Source organism: Aythya ferina, assembly GCF_964211825.1.
Source record: "Aythya ferina genome assembly, chromosome: 3".
In the NCBI taxonomy this organism is placed as follows: domain Eukaryota; kingdom Metazoa; phylum Chordata; class Aves; order Anseriformes; family Anatidae; genus Aythya; species Aythya ferina.
Window position 1 is genome coordinate 56326483 of NC_140298.1, and position 23150 is coordinate 56349632.

A 23150-nucleotide genomic window follows, 5' to 3' on the forward strand; every position below is an offset into this window, starting at 1 on the left:
AGTCTCTGCCCCCAAACAGATCCCAAGCTAGTTCCCGTTGTGGCTACAATTTATGAAATGACAGAACGTGGGCACTTTCTACACTTTTATTTCATGATCTTTCCTAGCGTCACTCTCCTTTTCCACAGAAAGGGAGAACTTTACCCAGAACTATTAAATTGTGGAATGTCTCCCAGAGGAGGTGACGGGCTTACAGCAGCTGAGTCATTCAAAACTCAAACGAACAAATCATTTGTGGTTACAGACGAGGGACCAACCCTGCGCTTTCAGAGGCAAGAGCACAATGACCCACACTAAATCTGTTCTACTTTTGGTTTCTAATACTGACTGAAGTGATGTGAGGGACATGTTCATCAATCTTTATGATTTTTTCTTCCAAAAACATCGGGCAGCTTATTCTGCATCTCATCAGAACTGTTAGGTTCTCATCCATCCTAAGATGTTGGGATCCTTACAATGCCAGCCAAGCAGGTGTAGGCCACCTACAGTAGGAACGCGTAATGTTTAGATATTTTACATACTAAAAAATAAATTCAATAAACAGCCATCAAGAAATAAAAGCACTAATTTCCTATTTTCCAATTTCTTATGCTGGATTCTTCTCCACTGATCTGACTGCTGCTGAACAATGCGAGAGTCATAGCACTGTCCTCCTGGTATGGAATGGCTGATGTAGTCAGAGGACAAATCCCAGAAAACTGCAGCTGCAAAAAATGTCACACAGTAATGTCATGCAGAACATAGTCAGCATGACACAGTGCTGTCATCCTTTGGGATGAACAAAGCTTAGCAGAAATTTTTGTTTACGTACAGGTAGCTAGAATGACAGAAACTCTGCAGGATTTGGAAGTCATCTATTTTGATAAATATTTAATTTTAAATATAGAAATGGTTGCTATGCTTTCTTGAGCTATATTTTAAGGAGCTACACAAGCAAGTGAGAATGTCTTATCTATGCATGTCATCTGTGATTGTACTGTTGCTTTGACTGAAACACTTGAGGATGTGGAGGTGGAGGGGAGCCAGAAAGTAACAGTCCATAATGGCCACGTCAGACTTAATGGGCTGAGGATCCGTGCAGACTTCTCTTGCTGAAAGCACTTCTGCTCTTCCACCCTTCTTCTGGGTCAGGCACAGGGGATGCTAATCTTCTCCTGGCCTATTTCTGCTGCTTCTACTTCTTCCTACTCTTTCCTGTTCTGAGTAGTCCTGGCTCCAACTCTTTTCTCCTCCTCTGCATTGTCGCATCTATCACCCACCTCTCTGTCAGCCTTCCACCCCAATTTCAAAGCCCGTCTCTCTCTTCCCCTCCAAGCTTTTCCCACTTCCTTGCACAATTTCAGGTTTCAAGCTGCTGACCTGTGAGCTGCACATTTCCTTACCCATGTTCTCTTCACCGGTGGTTCACCTCTTTCACTTGCCTCAAGGATTTTTCACTTGGTTTTCCCCAACCATTGATTCCTCTGATCCCTCCTGAATTTCTCTCCCCAGCGCTCACTTCCAAAAGCATTTATGGCCCTCTCCTGACATACAGACACACAACAGACCCTAGCACAGCCATGCTGTGTCTCCTGCTCCATCTGTATCTAGCACTTCCACACTCAGCCGCCTCAGAAATCCTTCTGGTTTCTGATCCTGCCTTCTTAATACATGTAAATATGGCTGCCAATTCTCACCAAGCTTCACCCTTTTGCTCTTCACCCTTCCCTTCTCAATTTCAAGGTTTACCCAAGCAGTCTGCATCCCTATCCTTTTGCCAACATCTGCTCTTTCTGATCTTCCTCTCCTTCTATGGAGAACCGCTAGTGGAAATCCTACAGCAAGGCTGACAGCAGCTATCTCAAATTCATTCCAAATTCTCGGAGCGTACATTCCTTTCTTAAATTCACTCGAGAAGAATTCAGCAAATTACACCATCTAAATGCTTTCCCTCAGCACATCTACAGAACTCTCCTAAAGTCACTTAAAGTCAAACTTTATTTTCAAATGAAAATTTAAAGGTACCTGAGTTATGGAAGTAGATTTATCAGCTTAATAGATTTATGAATCGAGTCCAAGCCTGGCACTTGTGGAGAGAACTTCCAGCAGATTTAAGATAGCAACGAGAGAGCAGATCAAGCCTTTTGCTCCCAAACACGTAGCCCTGCATGACTACAGCAGTGGAATCAGATTCTTAGGGTCTGATTGTCTGGCATCCTCAAGTACTCAAAAGCAGAGGGAACAAGAAAGCTATTTTAAATAAATGTATTCGTCTCGGTTTATTTTAGGGACATATTAGGCTCTGATATTAGTTGCCATGAGGTCATTCTTATTACAAGGAGCAACACATTTCTGGCTCTTTTCTGTTCCTTGACAACCAACTCCATGCTCCCATTGGCAGTATTTTCTGGTAGTACTGGCAAGCTCTTGGGTTTTCTTAGCACTGTCTAGATTTAACAATTCAACACAAATTGTGACCTTTTCAAGCCATGTTAAATAAAGCCAATTGGCCTTTCCCAACCTAACCCATGGCCTTGATCCTGAAAGTCCATGTATGGTGTGCAACAGGCAATGCAAATCTGTGAATGCTGCGCCTGAGCACAGTTCCTTAAGAGCAAGGCAGAGCTCTCCCTCCACAGGCAGTACATGAGCTAAGTGTGCCTACCAAATGCTCTCCTGATTGAAGAGAGAGAATGAAAACATAAATTTTAAAAAAATACATCATTTTTTTTTAATTCTTCAGTATGTTTCTCAAGTGGTTGAGTCACCATCCCTGGAGGTCTTTAAAAGACGTTTAGATGTTGAGCTTAGGGATATGGTTTAGTGGAGGACTGGTTAGTGTTAGGTCAGAGGTTGGACTCGATGATCTAGAGGTCTCTTCCAACCTAGAAATTCTGTGATTCTGTGATTCTGTGTGATTCTGTGATTCAAATTACGTCTCTGAAAAATGAATAGAGGATATCAAGTTATTTAGCTATATTCTTCTAACTTTGGTGATTCTATTCAGAGTTTTTCCCACTTTCTCATTTATCAAATACATATAATAAAAGCTCCCTATTCCATCATCCCTTCCATATGTGAAAGATTCAGCCACATATGAAGCAAGTCAGAAGATCTTCTCTACCTGTAGTTGAAAAATGAATTAACAGAGCCTCAACTAAACAATACCCTCCTATGTGCTCCTTTAGAGTAAAAGTGAGACTTGATAAATCACGCAGCATGGTAAGAAGGTTTCAGATGAGGTGGGGAGACTTCAAAATTCACAGGTAAAAAACAGAACATCTGATTAGCAACGGCCTACATTTTATACACAATTCTGCTGAGGGAACAATGACATAGGGAGAAGGACTCTAATGCTCAAGCAGCAGATATCTGGCTTCAAGGTAAAAAAACAAAAACCAAAACCAACAAGAACTCTGCACCAGCAGGGGACCCACAGACAACCAAAGATACAAAGGAAGGAAGTTCCAAAAGGCTGGATGTAACCAGGTCATTTGCAGGTGTCATCTCATCTTAATGCACTGTGCTAACCTTGAGGGGGCTAAAGTGTACAGGAGCAGTGAATCCTAATGATATCATTACAAATTCTCTAAGTGATCATAGACAGTACTTCAATGTGCTTACCTAGCAGTAGGAAGACAGTGAACCTTAGCTGTGAAAAGCACGCACCCTTGAGTAAGATGGATGAGAAAAATACACTTTTCATACTTCTATTCCTCATTCTGTGAACATTAAATACACTGTATTGATATAATTGTATCATGATTTACCCTGCAGCCTCAGCCAAATCTTGGATAGAGGCTTCAAAAACAGCTGCAGGCTGCAGATGCAGAACTTGCAGGTGATGGCATGGTACAGCCTGTGTGTCCCTCTTGCCTTCCCAAAGACTTCTTTTCATAAAAACGGATTGAGTAATGGACTGCAAGTGCAGATTTTAGCAGGGCTACCATTAGGTAGAATAAGCAATTGTCTCATATCATCTTCTGCAGAATCACAACTCAAAAGATGAGTCACTTGAGAATAGACCTATCCTTAAACAGCAAAAGCTAAGGAAGATGACAGTAGCCTGTGACCGAATATCTGCCTAGAAGTTAATTTCTTAATGCAGAACCTTTTTCCTCTGCTTTATTTGTCCTACAATTTCCTTTTACATTGTACTTATAGCTGTAGGGTTCAGATGCACCGTAGTAGGCAGGATCAAGCCATATGAGAATCACACTGATACTGTAACAGCTTCTTAAAAGAATTTAAGACACCTCTGTTTTTATTTCATTTGCAGAACTAGATTGCTTCATTTTTTCTATTTCTATTGAACTTTTTTCCATGTGTCTACTCAGATGATCATGAGGAAACTGTCACTGCCATACTAGGTCAGATCACGGGTACAGTAACTCTGCTATCTTGTGTCTAGGCAACTTCAGAGGAAGGTGGTAAATAAATAGCACAGTTACTTATTAGCATGTAAGTGTTAAAAGAAGTTCCTTTCTCCTGAAGAAATCATTATGTGCCTCTGTGCATGAGACTGTTCTTATCTTAAATTGAAAATATTAGTCTAGCTTAACAAGTATATGCATGCTTATAAAAGTAAGTGGCAGAATATGACTAGCATCCTGGGACACAGCATCCCACTTCAGCTGGATCACAGTCGTTTTATGATCACTTGATGTGCGTCGATGTACATGAATAATGGCTTCTCTTTCATTGGACCGAAGGGAAAAATAGCATGGCTGAAGCAGTATTAGAGTACTGCCTTGAGCCTGTGTTCCTCTCTCATTAGTTTGATCTCACTTGACTGGTGGTAAAAGCAGTATTATCCGTAGTTTTGGAAAACATCCTCTGAGCTGAGGGTTGTTGTGATGTGAGAAGAAGTAAACAGGAGGTCATGAAATGCTTGCAGAAGGGATAGAGGATATATGGTATCAAAGGAGCACTGTTAGCAAAACAAAGGCTTAGTGAAAAGTAAAATGCCAGAATGACCAAAGTAAATTAACTCCATCATATAAGTCAGGTGCTTGAATAGAAACTGCCCAAAGACAGAATTTAATGTTGCATAGAAAAGGTTATTGCTGTTTAGTTTTTCACAAACATTTGCATTTTTAAAAATAAACTCCAGAGTGTTTGGATTACTAGGTTATTCTGCAATCAATTTTACGGGAAGAATTTATGAACTAGTAAAGAAAAAAGACAGTGTTCTATCTTTTCTGTTGCCGCGTAAATACCGATGCAGGAAATCATTTGCCTATTCTTGATTTTATTTGATAGAACAAAACCCCTAAGCAATAAAACGAAGGTCCAAGAAAAACATTTAGCCTGAAAAAAAAAGGTCGAAAAATGTACCCTTGGAAAGACCACTGCTTACATGGGATTGTTCAACAAATTCCTGTTGTGTGAGGTTTGGCATATACTTTCTAAAAATATAAGCATCTGGGGAAACCAGACAAAGCCCAGGTCTTGGACCAAACGAGGCATGCAGCGTGAATCTGTTAGCGATTATATCCATAATGAAATATGTGCCCAAATTTAGCAGTACAAAACCCCCAATACAATATGAAAACACAGCATGTACAGCCCTTACCATAAAATATAGCCAACAGCGAAGGTGCACACTGCAGCCAGTCCGCAGCTCCTGCTGGGATACTGATGATGTGTTGTTCTCATCTCGATTAATATAAAGGGCAAAACTGTTGTATGCTAAAAAAAATAAAACACAAAACAACAGGGGAAAAACAGGTGATACAAATGATTCTCACTGCATTTCCATGATAGTTCTGCAACAAGAATCTTAATCACAAAAAAATAAAGACAGTTTCTGGATGGCTAGAAAGAAAAGGTAATATGACTCTATAAAGTAGATCAATAACCTGAATGCTTAATATTACCTCTATAACATTCAATCGTTTAAGAGAGCGGGGGGAAAACTGAGTGAGCAGAACATGCTTTTCATGTTGGCCAGAGATCCAAGGAGGACACTCAGTGAGTGAAAACAGGATGTGGCACGAGGGGACATGGATTCCGAGGGGACAGGGATCCCTGTCCTAGCTCAGCCCGCAATTGCTCTGTGATGTTTGCCACATCAGTTTGGTTATTTTGACCGTCCAAGTTAAGAGGCAATGTGTCTGATTTTCAGAAGCTGTAGGCACAAACAATGCCAAATGTATGAATATAAATGGAGGTATTTAATGCTTCTGAGAATCAGGTTTAAATGCATCTCAATCTGGGGACTTGAGAACAGGGGACATATTTTCAAATGATAGCCTCAATACCTTTGTTCCTTCATCTGCAAGGCAGGAGCAATTACCTTCTTCAGAAAGGTGGTGTGAATCTTAATTTGTTAGTTATTGTGCAAAATGGTTTTAGATTCCCAAATGAAACATATGAAAGCCAAAGCTGTAAAAACCTTTTCAGCCACTTGTCTTTATTTAGCTGTGAAAGGCCTTATTTTGTCATTTTTCCATACGTGTTTTCCTACACTGTCCCTTCTGAGAAGGTCTGTTCATCCAATTAACGTCAGCAGAATGAAAAATTGCATCTAGCCTGCCCCCAGCACTTGATGTCTAGATCTCAGAGTGCTGGCAGGCATGAAAACCGAAGCACAAGCATGTCGTGAAATAAACCCCATCATTTCCGAATACACACCTCACCTAGAACCAGCATTACTGCACGCTCCAGAAACATGTTCTGCCTTGCCACCTCGGGCCCACATTATGTCTGGAAACGAAGGTTACGGTTTATGTTGGCCACAACCCACCATGAGATGTGCACATGTAGTACTTTGGGGTGATGGAGGGCCGAACTGGTACATTTGCAGTAGTTACGCTGTAGACCCTCACGAACATGAAGGCAAGACAGTCTTGGAATAGAAATATCCACACGTGCATAACAGGTTTCCATGAGAAGAAACAGCGGGGTACTGAGCCTTTAACAAATGTGGAGAAGGAAGAATTGTTTGAATGGGAAATGATAAGATAATGGAAAGGCTCTGGCTCACAGATGTAACATAATTTGAATTGGATAACTGCTCTGATTTTCAATACATCAGTAATTAATGACTGGCATTTGGAGAATGTCAGGTGGATAATACAGCAGTTAGGGGAGCTTTCAATATCTTCATCTTTTAACAACTTGTTCCGCCCCCATCCCTTTAAACAGTATAAAACAGCATCAAGGGAACGCATAGATGTTTTACACGCGTTCTGTAATAGAGGTGCCCACTGCTAGAGGAGAGGTCTATTAACTGCTCCGTACCTCCAGAGTCCATTAACAGGGACTGACAGCGATGCAAGCCCTGGAGGATCGCTTCTAAGTCTTACATCGGGGTGAAAAGGGTCTTTAGACAGAGATCAGTACCTCGCTGCACAGCCCCCAAAACCCTGTAGCTGGAGGCTGTGCAAATGTTCCCTGCCCTGGCTCCATAACCTCTTCAGAGGCACAAACAGAAGACGGCAAAGACTTTTAACTCCCAAACCCACCCTTGATATTTCTTGTATGACGTATTCTTGGGACACAGTCACTTAGTCTTAACTGCTTGTAACACACATGACAGTTGCAGAGCTTGGGAACCGTATTTCTCAGTTGAAGCGTTTGCCACTTTGGATACTGCTTGTTGATGCACTCTTCACTGATAATAACAACTCAGTAGCTTACCAATTAAAAAGTAGTTAAAATAATTTCAGTAACTGCTCTCTAATCCAGAATCCTTTTCTCCTTTCTTTTTTTCCTGTGGTTATATAATAAAATAGGTCATTATTTTCCTAAATTCTCCTTTCTGCTCTTTTCTAAAGGTAAGAGAAAAAAGAGGATAATGAGCTATAGCACTGAGGATTTTATGTACAACATCCTGTCAAAAAGCACAGTGCAATTAGAAGCAAAAGGAGAAAAAACAGACATGTATCTTTAATCTTAATCACTTAGAGCAAATGCAGGTGCTACCTGCAAACAGCACAGTTTTAAAAAGCCAAGGATGAACTTCAGCTTAAGACATTCTAGTGAAACCGCCACTTAAAAAAGCTACTGAAGATGCTTTACCCAAACTACAAAAAAGACAAAATTTCCCTTTCCTACACTTCCAGCCCCTTCAAAAACGTTAATTTAAAAAGCATAACCCTTTGTAAGCAGGGATACCTTCTGTCAAACAGACCTATCTCCAAAAACTCAAGCTATGAATACCAAATGTGAATCAGCCTGGCACCTGGATGAAGGCCTGGTAAAGGTGAGCGGGAGTCAAATGTGCTTGGAGTGAGATCTACTGGGAGCAGTACAGGTGCAGAAGGCCAGACAATTCATACCCTCTAACTTTTTTACCACCTGATTTTTGAATAAACTTGGGACAGCTGGAATCTGACACTTCGAAAATAATGTTGATGCTTCCTTGACCTGTTTATTAAAGGTCATGCAGTGCCCACCAAAGATGCCCAGTTGGTATCTCGGGGACTGATCCCATTGACTCACCATCAAGCTTGGTACAGGCCTGGGAAGGACAGCACATTTCTCACCCTGCTTGTCAAAGTATCTCTAGAGGCTTACTTAAGAGAAGGCTCAGGCTTGAGGAGGTTCAAAATGGTGAGGATGATTACTCACTGTAGAAGAAGCTGTCACTCTGCAACATTTAAAGTCTTAAAGAAAAGGGCAACTTATGGAACATAATGACTAGTATTGTGTATTATAACAGTAATAATCTATGCTATTACGAGTGAAAAATACTATATGGATAAGGCATTTTTATTACTACAGAAAGAAATGAAAAGGAAGGAGATTTGACAGATCTGCTAGCAAGTGCTGGTCTCCGCAGAGCAGCAAACTGCAATTTCCTCCCCATTTTGCATCCACCACTCAGTGCTGCTTCCTGAGGTTTGGTCACCTACAAGTGGGGAAGAAATTTGGCTTGCTGAACCTTCAACTGCTGGTAACGACACGTGAAGACAGACAGAGACCACCCTGACTCACAGTCCAGGTGGTATTTGCAGGAAGGATATCGTATGGACAGTTTGATCCAGGAAACTCTCCGAGACTGACTCCAAAGGAGCAGCCTCTGAGTGAAGCTCAAGTAGTGGACACTGCGAAAACCACCCTGAGGGCTGCAGGTGGTTAATTCCTTGAACCACTGCAACAACTTTCTGAGAGAAATTCTGCTTGAAAGACACAGTCTTCAAAAGGTATTTTTAAAACACACATCTCCCCTCACATGGCATATATGTGCCTGATGACATATTAGACTGGAAAAGCACATTATGAATAGGCAGCACATCTGAAATGTTGGCTTGACAAACCGAGGTTTGATGGAGGGCTGCACTTCTGCAACAGGTAGCTGGAAGAAGAGATTTTATGTAAATCAAGTACATTAGGAATGAGTTCTGTAATAGTCTTTAGGCAAATTAAATGCTTGCTCTTGAAAGCCTGATTGTATGTTTTATCTTCCAACTAGTAAGTGCTGCTTTTTTTAACACTGTTTTCATCAGTACCTTGACTAGCCTTTTGTCCTCCCCTAACTGTGCTCCAAAGGGAACTTTAAAGCTTTTTAGAAGGTGCTAAGTCAACAGCTTTGAGTATTGGTATCTTCTGTCCTTAGCACAACCTGTGGTGCTGCTATTTTCCCACTAAGCCACCCAGCCCTGATCTGCAGAGGTTGACCAGGATTACCTTTAAGACCAGGAGTGCAGTCTAAAAGAGCACCTGCCTCCTCAGATTCCCAGTTACGGTGCAGAAGTTTTCTTGGAAGCTTTCCTGGAGTAAGGAGCCTACATTTATGTGCTGATCTATATAATTTCTGCAGCCTGGGACCTGGAGGGCTGCTCCCACACCTGCTGGGGAAGCTGCCCAGTGCTGTGTCACCACCACACCAAAGGCTGCTGATGCTGCCATGAATCCGTCTGAGGCCCCTCCTTGGTGCCCTCTGCACAAATGGCTGTGTGAACTGCTGCATCTGTTGGCTGCCTCCGTTTTCTGTCTTCCTAAATTCCTCTCAAAAATCTAGTTTCCATCAGTAGGACGCCATCCTTCGCTTCTTTTTCCGAGCTCCCAACTTGATTATGTGTTGTTAAAACAGCTGCTGCATGTCAGAGTGAGTGAAGCAACCTGTCTGCATCTCCTTCTTGCTGCTCAAGAGTTTGTGCAGCTCCCAAGATTAAAGACTTTACAGAAATGTTCAGCAAAATAACCTTGCCCATTCCTCTTCATTTAATATCACAACCAGTGTATTCTCCCTAGAAACCGATACTACTAGGCCTAAAATCTCTACAGTTGTAGTCAGCACCATTTGCAAAGTAATACCAGTAATAAAGCTGCATTTTCCGCATGTTCCTACTGGAGTAAAGTGGAGAACCAGATCAGAAACTGGTAAAACAAGGGGCATGATCGTGATTTACTTGTTGAGAAACTTCTGAGAAAGGAACAGCTGGCAAGAGTATTTATGTGTCATCTGAAGGATGATACCTTCCACCAAGGCAGCCTAATCCATAAAGAGAGCAGCAGGATATCAGAAATGGGTGCATAATAAATTGGAATCCTTGAGTGAGTCTGAACCCTTCTGAGACTGAAAGTGCTGGTAGCACTTTTCCTTTTACAAATGAGAAATTATGACTATTAACTGAGACACACTGATGCACAGGATGCACTCCAAGGCAGCCACAGACAGCTCATTAATTATTATTGTAGGTTGGAGAGAGGAAGAAGTATTCCATGATCTGAACAAAGACTAATACCATACAACGCCACAAAACACGCAAGAGCCAGAGACAACCATTTGCAATCAATATGAATGTAGAGTCCTTTGAAAAGAAAATTAACACTTCCTCCTTAATGCTAGCCCCTCTTTTCCTCTTTTCTGTACATACATTCAGTGGACATGGTGTATCTTATGTAATCAGAATTGTATCCTTTTCTCCACACATACCTAAAGTTGACGGGTTTGTTCTCCTTGTTCCTGACATATGCAGTATACACTATATACTGAAACAGCATTGTCAGTCTGCTCTCACCCCTGTGACTGCATTAGTGTCAGGGAAGGTTATATATAGGTGCTTATCTATAGAATTTCCACAGTGCCAATCACTGAGGCACTTCAGCACCTCAGAAGCTTCACTAAACATACCCTTGCAGCAGTCCTGCTCTATAGGGGCAGGATGTCCTATCCCCATTTTGCAGAATGGGAAGACAGAGATGGAAGGCCTTACTCAAGGTCATGTAGGGTAGCTATGGAGGAATGGAGGATCGCATCTCTGTTCCTGTGCATGGTGTCGGCCTAGGAAGAGCAAGCATATACAGAGAAGTAATGGAAATCTGGTAAGAAAGTGCCTCTACTCAGTCAAGTTTATAGCTCTGAGACGTCTTGGCCCTTTTTGGCGTCTCTCGGTGAGATCACCTCTTTCACTGTCTTGGTTCCTCTCTGCATTTGGACGTTTCTCAGCTGTTTCCCTCTGAGCTGTCCCTCTCCCATCAGTTCCTGTCCTACTGGTCCAAGAGACCCCCTCTGTGCCTTCCTCACCCCAATTCAGTAACTCCTGGGGTGATGCCTCCTCACTTCTGTCTTGGCCTCTTTGAGTTACTGCAGGTCCTTCCTGCACATCAATCCGTATGTTTGGCAGGTGCAGATGATGCCTTAATGTAAGACACAACAAAATCTTGGTCTCCTGGACTTGAAACAAGATGGTGGCAGGGACAGAATGGGATAGGATGTGGCCCATCTGGAATAGCAAAATTAGGTAATACCAGTGCCATGATGCCAACTGAAACAGCACTGTCATGCTACATGTTTAATATTCTTCACCTCTGTACAATTTGGTATGATTTTTTTTGGTATGATTTTTTTTATTAATTTTTAATACACGTCACATATCTGGGTATCATGAAACACATGCAAAACACAATGTCATGTAAGTCACCTCTCCCTCTCTGCTGGAATCCCTTAGCCAGACTTTCTGTTCCTTCAAGGACGTGCCCAAACTCCCCCCATCAGCTCCCAACAGTGTGCCCTGCATTACTGGTAGGAGACTTTTAAAGTACGAGGGCAACCAACAAAGCTCAGCTGCTGTTCAATCAGCCACACCTCAGCAAACTCTTGTGAGGTCCAGTTTACTTTCAACCTCAAGTCCTTATTTTTGCCACAAAATCATTAGAAAATGTGCCAGTAAGGACTGGAACAGACATACACACATGCATGTCCTGTGCAAGGATCACTCACTCATTAATCAAAATATTAGGCAAAGTATTTTTCTATATATTTTATTCAGCCTATTTGCCTCTTACCGGTTAAACCATTTGTCCTAGAACTTCCTAACCTGCCATTTTCAAAAAGGTTTATCCAGGCAAGGAAATATTTTCTCGTGTCTTACAATTATCCTTAAAATCAATGTTTATAGATATATATGGACAGACTTACGTGTACAACAGATTTAATTTACATGAATGATTGCCGGGTGTTTATGCAGGTCATGATGAAGAAGTGCTAGTAAATTCATTGAGCCTCATGTATTCCTAGCACAAATGTCGCTACAGAAAGCTTGCAGATGTATTTTAGCAATGGTTTAAAGCAATTCTACTCATATGGAAAATAGTATTCCTCTCCTTGAAAAGCCAGTTCCTTCCATATCATGAGGCCAATTACACAGGCCTCAAAAGGAGAAAATAATTTGTATGAATATGCTTTCTAAAGCTCTTTTAACTGATTTGAAAAGTTTATCTATACATAAAATGTGCCGTGTTAGATTTTAGTGTCTGGCATTCTTCCATGGCCAGCACTAAGGCTTTCACAGAAGGATATTTTTGGCTTCATGATAGCAAAAGGATCCTCTTTCTAACCTGAAGACATTGGACTTTGAATCTGTCTCTGGTCCAGGATTGAATATTGCTTGTCCTGGGCTTCAGGCCAGTGTAATTTGGGGAAAGAAATTCCACATTTGGGAAAATCAAGAATCCATTCTTTGGCAGTTTCTTTTTCAAATGGTGGCTCTTTGATGCTATTCGGAAATTTAAAATCTTGGAAGTGGTTACTGAGGAGCTGGATTTATTGGGTGTTGTGCAGGTGAGGTAGCCAAAGGTCAAATGTTCATCTATCACATGGTAACTGCAACTTATCTGCAAGTTGGTTCAAACAATTTATTTCACAGGCATTGTCATTATCTATATTTAACTATTTCTTTAGATTATACATGCAAACTCCTTTGGTAAATAATTCTGTGGGGAGTGACATGATTTCCTAAGCCTTTTTGCTCCCGTATTACAGAAAACAGTAGCAGAATAACACGAGTGTGGTCTCATTACTGCACCCAGCAATCTGTCCGTAATCAGCTTTGCATGACAAGCACTGCCCTGCGTCTCCTAAACAGTGTGTACTCCACTGCAAGGCAGAGGTGCGTTAGGAAACAGCATCCCAAGCAGCTGTGCCTGTGCCCCTGGACAAACACTGCGCTAGCACCAGCTCCACGCTCCTCCAGCCTCTGTGCTGACACTGGGCAGCTGCCTGCCTTTGCCAGGGGCAGCCCAAATAGCAGGTATGGCTGGAAACCTTGTCGAGGGGGAAAATGAAGCTGTGCAGGAAGGTGGGAGAAGACAGAGGGAGGTATGCCCCCTGCGTGTCCTCTAGAGCTGCTTCTCTGCAAACCAGCCTGGGGAACATCCTGAACTACGGTCTTCTGTCACGAAAATACACTGACAGTCCCTACTTACTTTGCCCACTGTATGACATACTTTATTTAGGAGGATCACCATGCTTCAAACTCAATTAGTCCTAAATGGTATTGTTCATTTTAATACAATTGTTATTTTGATTGATAATAAAAGCCTACACTCCATAGTAAAAGCAGCAACGTCGGACACAAAGACATTACAAAATCTATAACCTGACCCTTTAAAACCTGCCTTGAACCATCAGGCTTGACTTATGAGACCAGTTACAATAGCGCTTCATGCAAAAAGCATTAGGTTAATGCTGGATCAGGCAATGTTGCCAAACACACCCTGGCATAATTAATCAAGAATATTTCAAAACCAGATCACCTCCAAGAGGTTATTGATTTCCTGTCACGACACGTTTTCCTTATGAGGTGCTACAATGCTATGTATCTGAGATGTGCTGGCATGTATTTTTCAGTGACTAAGCCTTGATCTGTCTTCCTGGATTCCTGCCACTGGTGCATTGACATCTGCAACTACTCATGTTTGACAGTCTCATGCATGAGCTATGTGGCTTCCAAGTTGGACGGGATTAGTATAGGAGACTTTCTGAATACTTGAAATGTAATTGAAAGCAGATAAATACAAGGGTCTCAAGAGGGTGGCATACTTTGTACAAATGGTATCACATTAAATCATGCATATACATGCTTAGAATGAGAAAGATCGCAGTGTTAACCAGCATAGTATGCAAGGAAGTTTTTCCCCTTGCTCTAAAATAAGTTTGAATCCTGATAATGTCCCATTTTTCTGAACTCCACATATGCTGCATGGCTGAAGCATGGTTGGACAAGCACACAAATGTACACATTTGGGAGAAGGGTCATGGGAAGAAGAACATATATGGAGACTGGCAGGTGTTTTGCCTTTCATTCATGCTTGAACTAAGGCACTTGTCTTCTCTGAGCCATGCCTGCTATATGATGACAGCTGAAGACAAACTACACATCAAGTAATCTCAAGATTATGCCGTTATAATGTAAAATGTCAGCAAATAAGAAATGATCTTTTCTCTTAGAGCAAAATTCAACTTTATTCCTTACATAGAACACATTTTACTTACCTGTTTTTCTTGGTGAATGTGGACATTGAAAACCTCATCTGTAAATGCATGTTTGTACATATTTACTGAATATTGTAAAATAGAGGATGTAAACTGCTGTACAGAGTTTATCTTTTATGTTGCCTTCTTTTAAATTTTGAACTCTGCAAAAACAAGTAATCTTCCTTTACTGCAGATAATGCAGAGCTTGATAAACTCTGCTAATGGGAAATACACTACTGCTTCCTGCTGTCAAATACTGATTGAGGATTGCAGTGATGGGTAACATATCATAAGCACAAGAGGACTATGATATTGAATATATGTGATACCAAAGGGCTTCAAGATAATCAGACTGTAGCAGAGCTATATTGGCTTCTCTGTGTTGTCTTGCAGACTTTGGCCTGCTTTTTTCTGTTCACTTTAACCTTGGTAAGCCTGGCTCTGATTCCCTCCTTACGAGCTCTGTCCCCAGCCAGACTGGTCTCACTGAGGTATCGGCGAACTGCATGGCCTGTCTATCCCAGATGTGAAACAGGAAGAGCTGGAGATGCGATGTGATTCTTCTTACCACATGGTAGCTTTTTTCCTAGTAAGGAGGGCAGCAGAACTGTTGTGTGGGGCCAGTGGTTCCTCGGAGAGCAGTAGTTGAGGGGAAGAGCTGCAAAGGGATAAGTGGTCTCACTTCTTAAACACTGGGGAACCCTGGAGAAAAGAGGACTTCCTACTCTGCCTGGTGTTCCTAGAATGAAGTCCTCAAAGACTTCTGTTCCAGCCTCGCAGCAACAGCAAATCTGCTGAGGTCCTAAGCAGCTGGTGTGAGGTATCCCTTGGTCTCCTTCCCAGGACCCTGCTAAATGTGGTCAGAGAAGTTTATCAGTTTAGTCATAATTGCAGGATCATAATGCATTCTTCTGGTATCAAAAATCTTATCCATATTCCCCTACTGCTACAGGGATTCAAGACAGAACCTCCTTTGCAGCACCTTCTCATAAAACTGTAAAGCAAGGCAGCTGTAAGGTTTTGCCATGTATCTTTCAGCTGGTCTGATCTCTTCTGTATGGAGATGGATGCTTGTATTGGGACTGAGGTCACCCATACATGCAAGTGACTCAAGACACTGTTCTTTAAAGGTCAGAAGTATCTTTTTTTTTTTACTGTAAGGTTATCCAAACACTGAAGGCTGCAGAGTCTCTGTCCTTGGAGATATTCAAAAGCAGACTGGACATGGTACAGTGCAACTGGCTTAGGTGGCCCTGTTTGAGCAGAGGAGGTGGACAAAATGATCTCCAGAGGTGCTTTCCCACCTCAGCAACTCTGTGACTCTGATCCATGATCAGAACGTTCTTGGGAACATCATCTGTGTTCCCAAGTGCCCGGCTGTTTGGTTACTGGCCTTTACATCCAGTACTGTCAGTCCTCCCCACCCCTTCTTCCATCTCCTCTTCCTGGTCAGGACTGGGACCACAAAAGTTGCTGCATTTTTATGCATGGTCTTGACACCATCTCCTTGGTTCTCTGGGGTGAGAGCGGAAAGGGAGAACTGAACTGCCCCGACCTGCAGCATTTCACCACTTAAGAAATCTCTTCTGTTCACACTCAAGGTATTTTCTAAATGCAACAGTCCTGTAATTGTCAACATTTTGTAGCTGAGGAACAGAGAGACAACAGGAAGGCCTCAGCTCCACATGCAGTTTCCTCGTCATTAATGATCAAACTGTGTGCGACTGTGTTTGAGGTGGAAGATTATGGAGATGCCTTTCAGGTGGGAACAGCTCGGTCAGTCACTGGATGTGTTTCATAACATTAGCTGTAACATCATTCTGTTGCAGCTAAAATACCCACAGTGTGAGAACTGCAGAGCAAACCCATACACACAGGGATGATCACTACAGACGTTCATTGGTGAAGAGAGATAACAACAACCCTGACATGCCTGAGGCTCACTCCTACAGAGGCCTTACACTGGAGAACGGCATCTCCGGGAAAAGAGACTTACCTAATACTGTCAACTTATTATCAGTCACTGGCTTTCCCATGTTACATGTTTATTTTTTTACTCCCATCAATAAGGCTGCCCTTTAAGCCTTTGGAGCCACAGCTAGCAAGTATCTATAGACTGCTTATTAGGGTAGGGGCACCCACGTGTGTGATTCACCTCTGCAAGTCTCTATGTGGGGTCCCGAGCCAGTGTTATTTTCAGCAAGAATAACAAAGTGATTGAACCTGGCCCGTTCTACTGGCAACAGCACTTGATAAACAGGTTACATGAGGTACATCCATGCCAGGCTGGGAACTTCAGTCCTTTTGTTTCTCCTCTTGTGCTGCGGCTTCAACATGCTCTTAGAGTGTTACTGAACTTTCCCTTGCAGAAAAATCTGTTTTTTGTGTGTTTTGTTGGTGGTTGTGGTTTTGGACTGGTGTTAGTATTTTAATTACTTGACCTATTAGCCTCCAAAACTGTGGGGTACTTTTGTTTAGAAATCTTTTTTTTAGTCTCAAACCAACTTTTTAATGCTCTCAATTTTTGAATAAAATTAAACAAAACAAAACAAAACCAACAAACAAAAAAAACACACTATCCCTTAGATGAAATGTCCAAGAGCAGCAGAACTACTAATAAAAGGCCTGAAACTATATTATGGCCCTTCAATAAATCCTAAACTTTAAAGAGGTAACTCTAGTAGATGCTAACACTTCTTTCTCACCTCAGGAACACCAGGTACCACTTTACCATGTTGCCATTTTACTGCAAAGAAAAAAGCAAAACAAAACCAAAAAAAAAAGAGCTTTTAACAAAGGGATGAGAAGTATACTGAGACTCCAGCCAATCACTGTGGGACCAGCAGGGATTACCACTGTACATTTCCTTGCCGTGTGGTATATTTTTAGTTTTATCAATAATTAAGTTATCTTTTATTGTCACTATGCTCTATAAACCTCCTCCTTACCCTTGTTAGATTTCTGTGAGGCTTGGAAAAAAAAAAAGCATGTAAAAGCACTTTATCTGTGAAGAAACGCACGCAAACAAAGAACAAGCATCTTGTCTAAACCAAAGCAAGGGGAAATCAGTGATGGATTTTGTTGTGGAATGTGGGTGTTGGCAGTGCCTTCAACTGGGCTCAGCCCACAGCACCACACCTCTCCCATGTCCGGAGGTCAAACTCGGAAAAGTCCTGGTGTGAGGTCCACAGCCACATAAGGGCCTGAAGGTACTGACCTCATACGTTCATGGCAGCGGGAGAAGAAAATCCCGTGGATAAAATCCAATAGTTTAAGCACCCAATCTAAGCACATTATTTAAAATCATTTTATTAAATGTGAGTGTATCTGCCTCTGTAAATGTCAACGTAGACATGCTAGAAGAAGCACAAGAGGAAAAGCCAGAGGAATATTTGGGCTGTTGCCTGAGAAATTTATTCTTGTTCTGACCTCTCTCTGCTGTTGAAAGCAGAGAGCAACTGGGACTTAAAACTAATGGACTGCAGCTCCAGGGCAACTTTAGACAGGGTCCATGAATGTGAGCCCAGGGTTTGCAGCATGCATCTCGGTGACTCATGTGATTGGGATTCAGGGATTCACGGCATGCCTTCAGCTAGGCATATCTTGGGAAGCAGAGAGGATGCAGTAGGTTAGGGAGCCAGGCAGATCACAACAATGTTTGGGAGGGAGTCGCTGCACTGTTTCCAACCTCCCCTTCCTAGGAGAAGTCACAAAACATTGAGGAATAACCACAAGACCGAGGAAACTAACAGGAGCTGGCACTTTGGTCTCCCCCTCCATCAGCCTTCGGAAGGGATGAGGGAGCTGAAATGACTCTAGCAACATTAGTGGCTGACCTCAGGGTGGCTACGGACGTACTGCAAAGCGTCGTGCCACGACCGACATCTGAACAGGCGCTCGCTCCATCAGCCCCATGCAACAGCTGGGAGCCTGGCAAGCGCCAGCCAGCCTCTAAAGCTCCTCTAAAGCAGGGAAGCACTGCCTGTGTTTTAAAGACACCGGAGCTAAGTGGCAGCACTAGGAATTGTGCCCTGATCCTTCAGGAAACCTTCTCTGTGGACAGACCATTCTCCTCTGCTGAAATAAAAGCTCCCCCCCCCCCCTTTTTTTTTTTTTTCAAAAAGTGGGGAATTCTTCTTACTCTGTATCTGGGAGAGGTCAACAGCTCTAACCAGTAAATCCATGGCTGAGCGTTGAGAATTGCAGATTAATTAAATTGCAGGTATTCAGTTGTTTACAGCTGGTTTTGTGCAGGGAGGGTTAATACAAAAACCTTCTATTTTTCAGAAATGAAAGCAGTGTGGATTTAGGCTTTCTTTAATCTTTAAAGAAAAAAAAAGTTTGAAAAAAATCTATTTTTTCCCCTTAAAATAAGAAAAATAATTAAAGTATATATTTGATTTCAACTGAAAAGTCATTTTTCATTAAAAAGTAGCATGAGTTTAATATGTGACCAGCTCTGGTGGTAAAGTAATTGAACAATATTATTGAAAAAATGTCCTGGTGCCTACTAGAATTCCTTTGTGAAGAACAGATGCATCTAGTGGGACTGAAATACGGTTGAAACAGGAGAAAATATTTGGAAGACCTTGCTAAAAGTAATTTTTCATCAAAGACATTAGCACTCTATTTGTCAAAGCATTCAGAAAGCTCTTTAATTCTGCTAGACTTGTTGTTAACACTGCTGCCTATGTTGGGACAGTAATAATCTCCCATTTAATAAGAAGCCACATTATTTAATTTTGGGTGAGGATTTGCAAATGGCAGTCTATTCATTCATTTATATATTCCAGATGTATTTAATAGTCTTCAAACTGCTTGGGGCTGAAAGTGGGGAAACAAAAAAATAGATTGACTGGAATATGGCAACAGTCTTCAGTACATTATACCATGCTTTCTGCCCTCTGAGGAGTCTGAAATCATTTCAACTTCCATTTTGTTGCCTTAGTTTTATTGAGAGGAAGGAAACCCATAGCCCTGACCTCATTTGGGAAGAGCAATCACCACCTGAAGCATTCTTTCTCTTCCTACATTTATCTGTCTTTCCTCTACAGAACTCCTCTTTACCTTTCTGCTTCCAGCCTCACATTGCCTGTGTGCTGCTCTGCTCCTCCAGTCTCTCTCCACTTGTATGGCACGGTGTGAGGAAAGGTGTTAATATGGGCTTCATCACTGAATGTCGTGTCTGGCTTTTGGTGGGGAATTAATCCCCTGGCCCATCCTTCTTCTTAATGCTGTGTTCCAGCAGCAGCTACAAGAGAAGCTGCCTCGTCATTCATAGCCATAGCAAGAGGCAGGCTTTCTAGAGACAGCACAGCTATTAAGTCCTCCTAAGAGGAAAGCTCATGGAAGTTGGAGAAACAGCATTCTTGGTTAAAGATGCTCAGGTTTAAAATGCACAGTGAGAGGCAAGTAAATATGTCGCCACTGATATTTTCAACAGTGGGAAAGACAGTATTTTGCCCAGTCTTGTAAGGATGAAAAAAGAAAAAGAAAAAATAAACTTACTGAGCACCCTAAACTCAGGGAACATAAAGGATCCCAGACAAAGTGCAGAATCCACTAGAGACAATGCATTACATGTCTCAAGTGCCAGTTCTTGCTACTGATACAGCATGAGGTATTTATGCTCCCTGCTTACTTCTCAATGAGAGATGGGCAACTTACCTTGCATCTCGAGCAGGCGTGTGTGAGGCAAAAGCATACAGACAGACAGAGCAGATGGAGAACATATGAGTCAAAGCACGCTCTGTAAACAGAAGTTACAGAGGAAGATAGGTGGAATGAAAATTATTTTTTATTAAGTGCTCTTAGCATGTCCTTAGGAGCCAATTCCTTTAGCATTAGGAAACAGTTCTTCTTGTAAGGAACTCCAAACTATTTGTTTTACTGATTGCTTTGGTAGAGATGTAAGTTTTGGGAATCCAAACTGTAAGATGAAAGTTCATCACTGATAATGATGTTTGCGTAGGATGTATGTATCTTAGCCTGGAGGCTGACACAGGCTGAATACATAACATTCGAGCTGTGCATTTCAAAGAGGAGATACACAGCTTTCCAGCATTTTCTCATTTCCATTTCAGCTTTTCATTCTTTTTAAATCTCTTCTTAGGGAAGAATGAAAGATGAGGCAAGTTCCTGGATATCACTTTTTTTTTTTTTTTTTTTTCATTCACTGACATTAAGAAGAGAAAATTGCAGAAAGATAAAATGGGAGGAAGAAAACCCATACTGGTAAAAATCCAAAACACTGAAGTTTAAGTTTTGATAAAAACTCAGAGATTTAAACAATTATGAAAATGAAAAGTTTCTGCCAAAGGACAATGGTTTGGTTTCTTTGTTGGAAACTACTTTTAATAATTCTATTAAGCATTTGATACCTTCCAACTATAAAGTGCTATCAGTGCAAAAATTTAAAATTCAAACAAGTTACATAAGGCATTTAAATTATGATGTCCATACATAGATGTATCAGTATATATTGTATAAATAAAACTCCTAGCATTTTACAGATAAGATTTCAGCAATCTTAAAATGTCATGCATCTGCAAAATACCATGCTTAGTTGTTTTCACCATAAGCACATATGTCTGAGATCTATACGGACCTTCTAAAGATTTGTATAAATAAAGTATTGTTGTTTCTAGAGGTACATTAGCTTTTTATAATATTAGCTTTTATAACATTAGCTTTTTATAATATTTCCTGTAAAAAATCTGATGTAAAGCCTGCATATAACTAACCAGTAAATGTATGTGTCTCCTGGCAGGTCACTTATTCTCCAGGTTGCCATCCAAAGATGAAGTCCTAAAATTCACTCTGCTTTCCCTTCTCTCTCCTCCTTATGTTTGAATTCTGATGTTTGCTTGCTGAAATGATGAGTTAATTTGGAGTTAATGGTGCTATATTTTACCTGCCTAAAGAATGGCCAGCAGAGAGGGACGCTTTTATTTCCTTTAAAGCCATCTTGCCATAATATTGTGTTGCATAATAGTCAGATGACTCTTACAGTCCACACAGAACTGGAAATGATGTTACTGCTTCTGTTGCTCAAATAGTCTTTTTTCAAAATGACTGGATTACCTAAAACCACTTAGATAACCTTGGTGCAGTTTAGATATACAAGAGAATTTAGTATAACCAATGTTTTCTGCCAAATGTTATTTTTTAACACTTCCTCCTATGAATCCTAAACCACTTTTTGTTATTCATCTCACTAACCATTCATGGATGAATGGCAATTGCTGAATGTCTCAGAAACAACACCTTGAAAATGTCATTCAAATCAATTTCTCAACAGCATGAGAGGCTAGGAGGTAATTCACACTTCTTTTATAATAATATTCTATAAGAGGTACTGTAGTCATCTGCCTTCCCCCACCCCCTCCAAAAGTAAAGGACTATAAATTCATTCTCATTTAGTGCAGCCAAATGTAACAGGCTGAGAAAAACACTGCAGGCAGAATATACTATGAAGACTGCTAAGCTGTGGGAAAAAAACACCTCCACCATTGCCCCAGAACTAACCCGTTCCCCCAGAGCAGCAGGCGCATGAGGAGAAGGATTCTGCAAGGCAAACCTGGAAAATTTCCTGCCTCCTTCCATCTAAGCCCAGTGCCTTGAATGCTGCCTCCTTTCATCAAGAGGAGCTCTGAACCCCGCTGTTGTCTCACAAATATTATTTACTTGTGAACACCCCCAGGGTCCTTCTCCCTGAAACTTCCAATGGGGTATACACACTTTAGGGGTTCAATGATCTCCTGATCCTCAGCTGTCAAGACAATATTATTCCAGCATTCATTCATATCCAGCTCTGCCCTGACTCTAAAACAAGCAGCGGTTCAAGTCCCAAAGCTGGGTCAAAGGGATTAGAAACCCTGCGGCTAAAAGACTGCTTCATCCTTTCAGGTGTCAGCTGGTGAACGAGGAGGTACCAGCCAAGAAGCTCGCACCACAAGATCAGTCCCACATCTGACATCACTGTCTGGCAGCCGCACCACAGCCCCTAAGCACCCTAAACCACTGCAACAGCAGATTCGAACCACTGCAGAAGAGGGAATGAAGCAACCAAACCCAAACCATCTCTTTTCAAAGCCTGCATATATAACCGAGAGCAGGTGTAAAAAAATATATGCTGCCTCTTTCCCTGATCAGACATGCAGACCAGGCACATTCCTGTAAGTCAGTTCCTTTCAGGCAAAACCTCTGATAAATCTTGCAGCTAAGGGAGGACCCACTTTTTAGCACAACATTTCAACCTGAGCTCTTTGCTTCTGGTGACTTCATATGAAGGATGTCGGCACCACACAGTCAAGGACGCCGTAGCTCAAACTCCTCTCAAGGTGGATGCTGCATAATCTCTCTCATTTCACACGCAGAGCAGAACAGCCTACACTTGCCGTGAGCCTCAGCCTTGCAGGACTGTTGGGGAGCTGGCAAATATTCTACTGTATTTCAGTGC

The 23150-nt window shown here is 41.7% G+C and overlaps 1 protein-coding gene across 1 annotated transcript in view; it reads right to left on the reverse strand.

Annotated features, from left to right (window-relative positions):
- The window catches only part of AIG1 (androgen induced 1), a 122514-nt gene that overhangs the window by 7923 nt on the left and 91441 nt on the right, over positions 1-23150 (reverse strand). Inside the window, exon 4 of the mRNA XM_084513945.1 lies at positions 5555-5670. Within this exon, the coding sequence (XP_084370071.1) occupies positions 5555-5670 (116 nt within the window). The remainder of the gene's footprint in view (positions 1-5554; positions 5671-23150) is intronic.